This window comes from Struthio camelus, chromosome 1 (assembly GCF_040807025.1).
Source record: "Struthio camelus isolate bStrCam1 chromosome 1, bStrCam1.hap1, whole genome shotgun sequence".
NCBI classification, from domain to species: domain Eukaryota; kingdom Metazoa; phylum Chordata; class Aves; order Struthioniformes; family Struthionidae; genus Struthio; species Struthio camelus.
Genome location: NC_090942.1, coordinates 49,764,743 through 49,776,949, shown reverse-complemented (window position 1 = coordinate 49,776,949; position 12,207 = coordinate 49,764,743). Strand labels below are relative to the sequence as shown.

General features: G+C 37.1%; 1 protein-coding gene across 16 annotated transcripts in view; it reads left to right on the top strand.

The window, feature by feature from the left end:
* ATP2B1 (ATPase plasma membrane Ca2+ transporting 1) overlaps positions 1-12,207 on the top strand; it is a 65,619-nt gene that overhangs the window by 33,681 nt on the left and 19,731 nt on the right. For all 16 annotated transcript variants that reach the window (XM_068936988.1, XM_068937087.1, XM_068936998.1 and 13 more), the window contains 8 exons: positions 777-1,031; positions 1,109-1,234; positions 1,612-1,755; positions 4,630-4,668; positions 5,044-5,205; positions 6,808-7,022; positions 8,356-8,598; positions 11,073-11,314. In XM_068936988.1, coding sequence (XP_068793089.1) covers positions 777-1,031; positions 1,109-1,234; positions 1,612-1,755; positions 4,630-4,668; positions 5,044-5,205; positions 6,808-7,022; positions 8,356-8,598; positions 11,073-11,314 — 1,426 coding nt within the window. The remainder of the gene's footprint in view (positions 1-776; positions 1,032-1,108; positions 1,235-1,611; positions 1,756-4,629; positions 4,669-5,043; positions 5,206-6,807; positions 7,023-8,355; positions 8,599-11,072; positions 11,315-12,207) is intronic.

Here is a 12,207-nt window from a genome sequence, read left to right as displayed (position 1 = left end):
TTTGCCTTAAAATGGCAGCATGAGTTTTCCCAGGTCATCGTCCAGGCTGTTTGACTGAAATAATAATAAACATGAAGTGCTTAATGAACGAAGTAAAAGAAGTGCTACTACATTAAGTAGTTAGTGTTGTAAGTAGAAGAATACTTCTACTTAGAAGTATTTAGTGAAGTAAAAGCAGCAGAAACAATACTGTCTTAGACTGTCATGTTTCTGTGCAAGTGTTTTGTTAACTCTGCCTCAAATATATTTAAGCAATTTGTAATTTGTCGTGTGCTTTCTGTGGAAAGTCAGCATATCTTAAATTTTCCTTGACTTACAATTTGACATTGATAACTTTCCAATATAAAAAAGGAAACCTTGTTTGTAGTTCTGAAGAAAAGATGGAGAGATCTGGCCTTTATTGAACTGAACTTTTGCAATGAGATCTGGCTTAAGATAAAAGTGAAGTAGGAAATGTTCACAATGCAGAAGGTGGATAACCAGTTTTCTAATCTGGCCTTCTTATGCCATAATTTAATAAGATAATAAGGATTGTGTAGCTTTGTGTATCGGCTTCTTTTGTGTTCAGACCAGCAGGGATATAAATTCTAGGTGATATAACTTCATGCACCTCTAACTTTCAGGTTCTCTAACTTTGCGTTGTATTATCCCTGAAACTAAACCTAAAGTTGCAAAGACGGATAGCTATAAAGTATTCTTCCCTTTGGCTAACTTTTTTTTGTTTTATAAAGTAACTATTCATGTTAACTTACATCTGTAAAATCTGTTTTCTACAGTATGTGGATCAGTGAATATTGGTGAAGAGGAGGAGGAAGGGGAAACAGGTTGGATTGAAGGAGCAGCAATCCTCCTATCTGTAGTTTGTGTGGTATTAGTAACAGCTTTCAATGACTGGAGTAAAGAGAAACAATTTCGGGGACTGCAGAGCCGAATTGAACAAGAACAGAAATTCACAGTCATCAGAGGTGGCCAAGTCATCCAAATACCAGTAGCTGACATAATCGTTGGAGATATTGCACAAGTCAAATATGGTAAATATATTTTTAAGTTAAATTTTCATTTTTTTGAAGTAAGGAACTGAATTCAAATCCCTAATGGTCTGTTTTAGGTGATCTCTTACCAGCTGATGGTGTACTCATTCAAGGAAACGACCTCAAAATTGATGAAAGCTCACTGACTGGAGAATCTGACCATGTTAAGAAATCTCTGGACAGAGATCCTATGCTGCTTTCAGGTGTGTGACACTTGAAAATTCTTGAAGCAAGTGATAAGTTTGGGGACTGGTTATTTAAAATTTTGAGGTAAAAAAAATCTAGCAACCTGGACCTTACCTATGGTGACTTCTAGAAGTATCCAGAAACCTTAGCCCAACTATCACAAAACTCTGTCAAAGTGAGCTGACTCTTAAAGCTCATAGAAGTTCTTGCTTGTGCAGTTGCTTTTTTCCCCCTCTATTTTCCAGATAACTTTGGCAATTAAATCTCTTGGAAAATGCAGTAATTTATGCACGGTCCTATGGGTTCTCAAACTTCATATTGAAAAAACTATTTACTTTATACTCTGCAGTACAACTGTTGAAGTTTCAGTGGAAAACCTGATGCAATCTTTCAGGTACACATGTGATGGAAGGCTCTGGAAGAATGGTAGTTACTGCTGTAGGTGTGAACTCTCAGACTGGAATCATCTTTACCTTACTTGGAGCTGGAGGAGATGAAGAGGAGAAGGAGAAGGAAAAAGAAAAGAAGGACAAGAAAAGTAGGCATCATAATCTTAAAAGGCTGGGAAGGGAGGGGTGAACTGAATGTTACTGGATGCAAAAGTGTTTTAGTTATCTGGAGCCAGAAAACTTCTTACCCTCATGCTTTCCTGTAGGTTTCACAGATGAACGATCCAGTGACCTGAGAGTGTATGCTACTGTTAATAACTATTGTCAGGTGGATTTTTAATCGAACTTGTCATTCGATCAATTATAGGTTGAAAAGTTTGTAACTCGTAACCAGCCTTATAGCATGTAAATTGTTACATTGCTATCTTGTGTAACTTCAGAGTGCATTCATGTTTCACAGTAAATACTTGTTTATGGTGAACAGCTTATTACCAATAATTAAAGCTAATAAGTATCTAGTTCTGCTTTCAACAGATGGGAAATGTTGTGTATAGTGAGTTTTTTATGGCAAATGTGCCACTTGAAGGGGAATAGCCTGAATCATTGATAACTTGGTGCTGAGTATGTGTATAATTTAAACGTAAACGTGACCTGGTTTGAAAGGTGAGTAGACAGTCTTTTTGTGCCAACACTTTTCCTTGAATTTAAACTTTGAATGCTCAGATTTACATAAGACAAAAACCTAGCAACCTTTTCTCTAAATTTTTTTGGGGGGAGGGGGGCAGCGGGGCTGGTAGGGGAAGGGAAGAGGCTTATACTACAGAGCATTTTAGAACCTTTCTGTGAAGTGAAAAATGGAATATCTTTCTTTGAGGAGCATGATCAGTAACCAGCACTACAAGGTCACTTTTCTAGGCCATAGCCTTTATCCCATCTGTATGAGAATCAAAGCTTAGTAAAGTTTACTAGTAATGCTTTGACGCTAGCCCTTACAAGGCATGGTCAGTACAGAGCTTCACCACAGCCAAATTCTTGTAGAAACCGTTGTGAGGTCTACTGGATGAGACTGAGCCTACAAGGACTCTTGCCAGAAAAATATACTCCTCTGTTGGAGTAACAGAAACAGTAATGTTAAAAACATACAGAAATGTGCTTAGGAAACATAGTGGCCTCCTACTTAAGAAGGAAGTTGTTGAAATGTGTGCTCTGTGCAGGAACTGGGATTGAACTGTGCTTCTGTCTGTTTGGCCTAATCCATAAATACTCAAATCCTAATCCTTCTTGAAATTTACTTCCAGTTTATAGTTAGTTTCAAGCTTAAGTGGTATAGTGAAGAGTAAAAGTTGAATCGCAGCACTGGCGGGATTTGTATAGAATACTTTCCCTTTTCCCTTACAGAGGAAGGAAAAGGAAGCAAGCAATATACCAGATGCTGCAGAAGAGAGGGGAAAGATCATAGCTCTCGTATTCTATCACTGTATATTATTCTATAAGAAGAAATCTTTTTGGAAGATAGTGCTTTGGTGTATTCTAGGGCCTGAATACTTGTTTGTCTCCTGAGATGGGTAACTTCCTCTTTTGCTTAAGCTGGAAGCCTGATAACCTGAATTTTACCAAGGAGAATCTTAAACTAAATTGGCTTCTCTGTGAATGTTAAGGAGATTAAAGCAGCTATTTTTAGTTGTCTGTATGTGACTTGGTTCAGAGTGAAAGCATATTGTAGATACAGGGAGTTAGAAGCATCTCAAGTACAAAGTTTTGTTCTTGTAGGAAAGACCAAAAAAAACTGGAAGAGAACAAATACTAAGCTAACAGATAACAATGAGGACTTAAACTGAGTGAAGTGACATCTTCTGGAGAAGATGAGCAGTTTTTTTCTCCTGAGCTATTGTGAGGATGCTGGGGGAGTCTCTTATCTGTAGAAATTATACAAAAGACATAATTGATGTCATTACTTATCAGGGAGTAATATATCAGAATTACACATGTCAGACACTTGCTAGTGATGCTACAAATTGTGGGTTTTGCTCCAAGTTCCACAGCTTCCTGTTTTCATTTCAAGTTATTACAAATAGTTACTATAACCTTTGCTTTCTCTAGTTATGAGAAAAGCTGTCACCTCGTCTCTAGACGAGGTAGTGTCTAAAACTTGTTAACCTGAAAACTCGAGCAAAAAAGGTAGTGAACCCCTAATAAACTACACATGATGCATAGCTCTTCTAGTTACATTTAACATTTTATTCATGAATCGATATGCATTGTTCTAATGTCCTTCTTTATGATCTCCTGCTGAACTCAATTTCTGAACAGAGGTAGGAGCAATATTTTATGAACTTGAACTCCTCTATTAACGCTCTAATGTTGGTGTGCTGCCAACAGATTATGTTCATGCTTGCGTAAATAGGGTTAGCATAGATCCAGTAATCCAGTGCCGTGCCTCCATTAAGCTTTGGTGTGGATTTATGAATATTTTATACTACAGTAGCTTCTACAGTGTTGTACAAAAGCACTGCTTCTGGAAAAGAGATCTTACAGTTAATTATAGTAGTAGTCAGAAAAATTGTCAAGTGTTGGAAGCATGAAGAGTGAGACTTGGGCCACCGGAATCACTTTAACATAGCAAATTTCTTTCCTAGAAAAAAGTTTAGGCAAACCTTTTAAAAGCTTTCCTCAGAGGAAAATTGCTACCCTCTACAATCACCCTCCCATCAAACACATTTCAATAGGGCAACACTCTAGCCAGGCCTTCTGCTGTATTTCCACTTACTCGCTTATGAATATCTGTATCAGTAGTCTGTGCAGACTTAACTGTAAAAATATAATACTGCAGAAAGTCTTGTAAAGGAAAACTGAAGTCCAAAGAACATTTAAAGCCTCAGTTATGTCAGTCTTCTGTCTCCAGTTTGTTTTAGAGAAATATCTTTTTTAATGCTATTTTTATTTTTATTTTATTTTTTTTCATAGAAATAGACTTTGCATGACTGACTGACATATAACCTGTTCCCCTCTCACTTCCCTGACAGGTAAAAAGCAGGATGGAGCTGTTGAGAACCGTAACAAAGGTAAATGCAGTTTGTGCTCCTTTCTTAAAGTCCTTATTTTCTAAGCGTTTATACAATAAATATACTTTCATATGAAAATACGTACTCAGTAGTTACGTACAAAGTATTTATGCTAATGATAGCATAAGTGAATCTGCCTAAAACAATTGCTTAAATGAACATAAGTCTCAAAATGGATACTATGGAAGTAACAGCAATGCTAGTAAACGATTTTCACGCTATCTTGTGTAAATATTCAAGGAAGTTATGGCATCACTGGATAGAAGGTACCAAGACACTGATTTTTAGTGGAGACTGGGATTAATGCGCCTTGTAAGTACCATTTGACTTCAGTGACTTCAGAACAGCTAAACTTTATTTGCTCGTTACTCCTAGCTAAAGCACAGGATGGTGCAGCCATGGAAATGCAACCGTTGAAGAGTGAAGATGGTGGAGATGGAGATGAGAAAGACAAGAAGAGAGCAAATTTGCCAAAGAAAGAAAAATCTGTTCTCCAAGGCAAACTTACAAAACTAGCAGTTCAGATTGGCAAAGCAGGTATGACTTATCACTACCTACTGCTATCTTCCTTTGATGTCACACTTGAATAAAGTTGGAATATAAATAGCTAATAAGAGGATAATTTCAGTAGCTAGTCTGGACCAGTTTGACTATTTTAAGTGCAGAGTTCCAACATATGCAACTATGCTTCATGCATGAAGTGTGCTGATGGTTTCTCAGACTGCATTATTTTGTGTGTGTGTGTGGTTTTTTTCTCCCCTCCTTGATTTAAACAGATTCTTAGTTTAGAGTCTCAGCTTCTAGGACAGAACATTCCAACTTCATACCTTTCATAACAGTTGCCCAGTGTTATCTTTAGAAAGGTTTGGCACTTATGCATTTAGAGAACTATAGATTGACTTAATCAGGTATGTGGAAAATGTAGTAGAGTCGATCAGGTTCTCTCTGACACTTCCAGAGGCTTAGGATTTTCAGCTTAACATATGTCCCACCAGTAAATAACAGTTTTACTGACTTTCCTATTTTTTTCTTTTCTTTTACTTTCCCTATCAGCTAACTTTTCAGCTGTCAAAGCATTCGATAACTGTTGCTTATTGAAGATAAACTAAGATAGCAACGTAGCTCAGTGTTCAAGAATCACTGAGACTAAATTCTAGGCTGTTTCACCTAGCATGTAGAGGTTTAATTCCATTCTTTCAGGCTTTATTTTGCTGCATGTAGAATTGTTGAAAGAATCATATTAGAAAGGACCTCTGGAGGTCTTGTAGACCAATCTCCAGCATAAGGGCCAACTTCAGCATAGGGAGCGAGGACAAAGCAATAAAGCTTGTAGCTTTAGTACTTCATAGTTATGTATATCAGTGTTCTTTCACTGAGAAACTTGTACTAACAAATATTGAATAAAACCTCTGATATGTTCAGTGATGTTCTTAATTTTTTTCATTTCTTTCATAAGTAAGAACTCTTGCTGTTCTTTCTGTACCTCTTGACCTCCTTTAATTTCCTACACACTGTTAATGTTAATCATCAACTTTATGCATGCATTTTTCTGTCCTGCTTCTTTGGGTTGTGCCTCACTGAAGTATTCTTCTATGAAGAACTGACACATCGGTTGACTCTTCTTGCTGTTTTGTTGTGGTGTCTTAAGTGTGCCACTCAGCTTACTAACAGTAGTTTCTCTGATTTAACTCTCCAGTTATTTCCATTTCACTGAACACTGTGCTTACCTGTTGTGTTTAATATCCAACCCTCCCTAGGTTGTTAACAGCTTTCTGAGTAATGCACCAGTATTGTCACTGAAGACCAGTTGAATTTGTTCAGTTCTCATTCTGCTTAATCAATTTGCCTTAAATACTAATCTTTCTTGTTCATAATTAGATCTAAACTTTTAAATTAAGTAAAAAGCAAAACAAACTTTTACAAATTTTTTTAGGTAAAAAAGTGCACGAGGAAAATAGTTGTATTGGAAGTCAGAACTGCTCTGCACTACCCCGTGCTTCCTGACTTGCCTGTTAAAAAAAATCTTAATTGTAAACTAACTTTCATAAAAGCAAAAGTCTTTGCACTTGACTTGTCCAGAGTCTGTACTGACAAATGTTAAAGATAACTTCTGAAAATGGTTTCTTTCTTTTCAACAAGGTTTGCTGATGTCTGCGATCACAGTCATTATCCTTGTGCTATATTTTGTGATTGATACCTTCTGGGTTCAGAAGCGACCATGGCTTGCTGAATGTACACCGATTTATATTCAGTACTTTGTGAAGTTTTTCATTATTGGAGTTACGGTCTTGGTGGTGGCAGTACCAGAAGGTCTTCCACTTGCAGTCACTATATCCCTGGCTTACTCTGTTAAGGTAAGTGGGAACAGACTTTAAAAGTAGGTAGGTTTATTCATCAGCCCTATACTCAGTTGAAACATACTGCATCAGAAGCAGCATGTTTCTAACAGGCTAAGGGAAGCTTGCTTTCCTCTCTTCACTTAACTGCACAAGCAATCCACCACAGTATTTTTCTTAATCTCAGAATTCATACTAACATAAATAGTAAGCAGTGACAGTCTGTCACTAACAAAATGATGATTTTGTTATATGGATTCATCTTTCCTTATGGGGTGTGAGGTGTGTTTAGTCCTCTGATACAGTGTTCTGATACTAAACAAATGCTATGTTAATGATATAATAAATGGGAGTATTATAGTTTGTATTATTTACAAACTCTTCTGTAAACCTGGACTTTCACCTAACTAGTATGTTAAACAAGCAATTACTGAAAGTTTTTAGATTATTACTCCTTGAAGGCTGGGAATGACATCTTATTCTGTTTCTGAATTTTGCAGAACATAGCTTGCTATTTATTATACAGCATGCTTTTTCAAACTCATGTTCTTTGTTTTCTAACACTTCTTCCTGCTTCAGAATCTTGAAACTGGTTTGAAAATGTCATTATATAGACAATGGCTAAGTATGCTCTGTTCTAAAACTTACCAACTTATAGTACTAACTTTTAATAGCCTTGCTGTTGTAGTGTTTGAACTTACTTTGCCACTGCAAGGTTAAAATGCTATCTAAACGTCTTAGGTAAAGACTTTAAAGCAATGTTAGGCTTGTGAAACTTGTGCAGTGTTCATTCTCTTAGTAGAAACACTAGGTCTCCAGTTTGTATTTGATGTTAAGTCTGACTGTAGCATCTTTGAAATATATGTCATGTGATGCTCTGGTAAGTCTGTGGTATAGCTTATTTGGCCTTTCCTTATTAGAGGAAAGAACAACGGACTTCAGACAACAGATGGATCTTTTGCTACTCAGGCGAGTCCTACATCACTTGTTAGAGATGTTTTAACATTGTAACTAGTAAAGCTCAATCTGTGCCTCTGCTCTACTTCTAAGGAACATCAAAAACTATTTCATCGTAACAGTCTGAGTAATATTAATGGCCTCAGTTTGGCTGACGTGCAAACATGGGCAATTAAGACTGTATCTGGGACTTCATTCAAAATGCAGCTTATTGTGATATGATAGACTTGGAGAAATCCTTACAAAGTGGGGTACAAATTCTTAATCTGTAAGATGCTAGATAAATTTTAGACCAGTTTCAGAATACACATAGCTTTTAAGTTGACACTCTAAATGAGAATTTCTGAAACATGAACTAAAAATCATGGCTGTTTGACTGTTTTTATCTTTTTAGAAAATGATGAAAGATAATAACTTGGTGAGGCATCTGGATGCATGTGAAACAATGGGTAATGCAACTGCTATTTGCTCAGATAAAACTGGAACATTGACCATGAACAGAATGACAGTGGTCCAAGCCTACATCAATGAAAAACATTATAAAAAAGTTCCGGAACCAGAAGCTATTCCAGAGAAAACTATGGCTTATCTTGTGACTGGAATTTCTGTTAACTGTGCTTATACTTCCAAAATTCTGGTAAGTAGATGCATTCATTAAAATGAGGAAATCAAAACATGTTCCTCAAAATATCCAAATTATCTGGTGGTCACATGATAGGCAGTTGTTATTTAAGTGTGTGGCAAAAAGCTGTGCAAGATTTTTTGCATCTGCTGTAAATTACTCAATGGTTTATTTGGAACTAAACTTAAAACTGTCTTATCAGTTTGAATTGTTTTGAACTGGTGATTTAAAAATGATCTCAGGAAGCAACTTTCTTATAAAAAGGTAAATTAATTGTTGTGTCTAAATGTGTTTTACAGGGAGGTGCTACTTACTCGGACAGCGTCTTAGCTCATTTTGGGTACTATTTCAATGTAGAATTGTGAGAGTAGCGTAATGTTGCCTAGAACGTAATGAGAGAATGCAAGTGCAGGTAGTGACTTTGGATTTTTATTGCAGATAATGTTTCCGTGAGTCTGTAGATTATAGAATTCTGTAAGCACATTTGCTTATAACTTGCTGACCCTTCCAAAATATTTTGGAAAAAATAGGATGGACTGTTATGTATTATAAATACTGGACTCCTTAATACTGTATCTGGCTCTTCACTAATCCCTTTGGCTGATTCATGAAACACACCTTAATTTCCCTTTTGTGTGCATCAATTTTCTGCAACTCAAAACATAGCTTCCTTGCTATTCAAAGATACTGCATAACTTGAATTAAGACAATAAAAAATAATTAGGTTTAAGCTTTTAAAAACAAACAAAACAAAACAAACAAACAAACCCCACACTTCAAGAGTTTGTAGAGCCCTCTTCTATGAATGCTTTCTACAGGAATAGCAGTAAAACCAACAGTCTGAAAGCTGCTTTTTTTCAACCAGGAGGAAAGATGGTACCTCTGCAAGAATTTTGTCAAGACAGCTGAGTTGAAAGGGCACCTCCAGATCGCAAGCACCTATTTCTCAAACAAGATTGAAATACTAATGAGTTAGACTGAGGTTTCTCACATGCTATCCTCTCAAAACAACTTTTTATAAAGAAAAAACATAGCTGCATACAAACTGACCAGGTTCCCTACTACTACAATTTTAATTTTAATCCAATTATATCCAATGCAGTGCAGTTTTAAGTTAGTCTGTTTTACGGAACTGCACAATTGCTGTGGTAGTCAGGGACCCGTGGAGATCTAGTCCTGCTTAAAGCAGGGTCAGCTACAGCGTGTTGCTCCAGACTCTGTCCCGTTGGTTTTTGAATATGTCCATGGATGGAGATTTCACAAGCTCTCTAGGGGACCTGATCCAGCGTTCAACTACTCTTAGAGTAAAAAAGATTTTTCTCTATGTTTAAATGAAATGTCATGTATTTCATTTTCTGCTCATTGCCCATTGTCCTTTCACTGGACAACATGACGTGGCAGGCCACAAGAAGAGTCTGGCTCAATCTTCTTTACGGTCTCCCATCGGGTATTTATGCACATTGATAAAATCTCCCGAGCCTTTTTTTCCTCCCAGTCCTAGCTCTCTCAGCCTTACCCCATATGAGAGATGCTCCGATCCCTTATCTTCATGGCCCTTTGCTGGGCTCACTCCAGTATATCCATGTCTATCTTGTACTGGGGAGACCAGAACTGGGTACTTTCTTTTGAAGGTTTAAGTATTCAGTACAGCCAAATGTGTGGTTTGCAGCATAGACGACTGCCTTAGCATTAATGTAGTTATGATCAAAATACTTGCAGGGATGTTAGGCTGTGAATAAGTTTGGTTTTTTTCTTTTTCTTTTTTTTTTTTTTTTGCCACAAACTGCAATGTTACAGCTATGAAAGCTCAGAAATATCTTTGGAAAATACTGAATCACATGTAGCACTAGTAGGAGGATATTCCACATTACTGAAACAAGAACTAGTTCTGATATTGGCTTCTAAAGACTTAGAAACTGGAAAGACTTCAGAAAAAAGTCAAATAGGCCATGGCCTGGAAAACAGAACTTGTAGTGAGACTTGAAGCTTAAAGACTTGCTGTATTCAATGGAAGGCTAACAAGTGATGTGGTCATGGTCTAAATCATTGCAGAAGAATTATTACAGGAGAAGATGCCTTAATTCAGCAGAAATAAAGCAGTTTAGTATGCTTAATTCTCTCAAACTTATACCTACTTTTAAATTGCAAAATTACTGAAGGATCCATTACATTCCAATGATTCAGTTAGATATCTCAAACAATGGAAAATGCCTTTTAGAAAGGTCATTTTGGGATTTGATAGAAAGTTAGCGGGGGACTTTTGAGTCTGACAAAGGGATCGTAAGTCTAAACAGGTGCAGAAGTTGCTTTTAAATGTCAGCAGTATGACTTTGGCTCGTGACTCTTGGGAGTTTACAGATTAGTCCTTTACAAAAGTGAAACTTCCCTATCCTAGAACTAAGTTTTGACTTCCACATTTTCTAGATGCTGTACTTCAGTGCTTGATAAGCTTACCTCGTAATCAACAAAGATTCTTGTTCTTTCTGCAGCCTCCTGAAAAAGAAGGTGGCCTACCACGTCATGTTGGAAATAAAACTGAATGTGCCTTGTTGGGGTTGCTCTTGGATTTAAAACGTGATTATCAGGATGTAAGAAATGAGATACCAGAAGAGGACTTGTACAAAGTATACACCTTCAACTCTGTTAGAAAATCTATGAGTACTGTGTTAAAAAATTCTGATGGCAGTTTCCGGATATTCAGTAAAGGTGCCTCTGAGATAGTTCTTAAAAAGTAAGAACTACTACTGTCTTACTCTGATACTTTAACTTGCTTAAATGTTGTGGTAGCTGAGGAGACTGCGCTAAACAAAGTCTTCAATAATGATATAAAGTTTTTATCCTATTCACAAACAAGTGCACCAGTCCCAATACCTTTCTGGTCGCTGGAACCTCCCTGGTTTGTCTCCCTCAATTTTGTTCTGCTTGCTGCAGTAAAGTGGGCAAGTAGCATTTCAATTGTTTTCATTCAACACTCCCCCTCCCCACCCATTGCCCCCAAACAAACAAAACTGTTTTAAAAACAACAAAAAAAGCAGGTCATGACTTTAATCTGTGAACTGTTTTGATACAGGAGAGTGTCTGTGAATAGCCCTATTCTCTGCCAGGTTACTTCAGTTTTAGGTGTGGCTGGTCAAAATGCTAACCCATCTTCCACTGAATTCTGAGCAGCTGATATGGTTAAACCTCAGGAAGAGTTTATACCTTTCAGAAGCGAGTATGAACACAGGTTACTGTCAGCTTCAGAAGAGTGCAAGTCAATGTCCAACTTCATCATTTTAATAGGATGTTGAATTTGACAAACTGAGAAACATTAATTTTATTTTAATGTGAGAAAGTTGTTCCCATATAAACCTTCTGCACACGGGCACATTTATCAGAGATATAATATCTCTGGGACAGGGGAGAGATCTGTCCCAGCAGACTTTCAGATGTTAAGAAGGCTTTGGCAGCTTCTTAACCAGGTGAAGAGAGAAATCATACATGCATGCATCATGTTTTCTAGGCCTAGTGGTTGTACCCAGTCTGTCTTCAGTCCTGTAGTTAGAGTATTTCCAGTCTATGAGTAGCACTCAGGTAATGTTTGTCAGTTCAGTGTACCTTTTGCTTGCTACTAGCTGCCCAAAC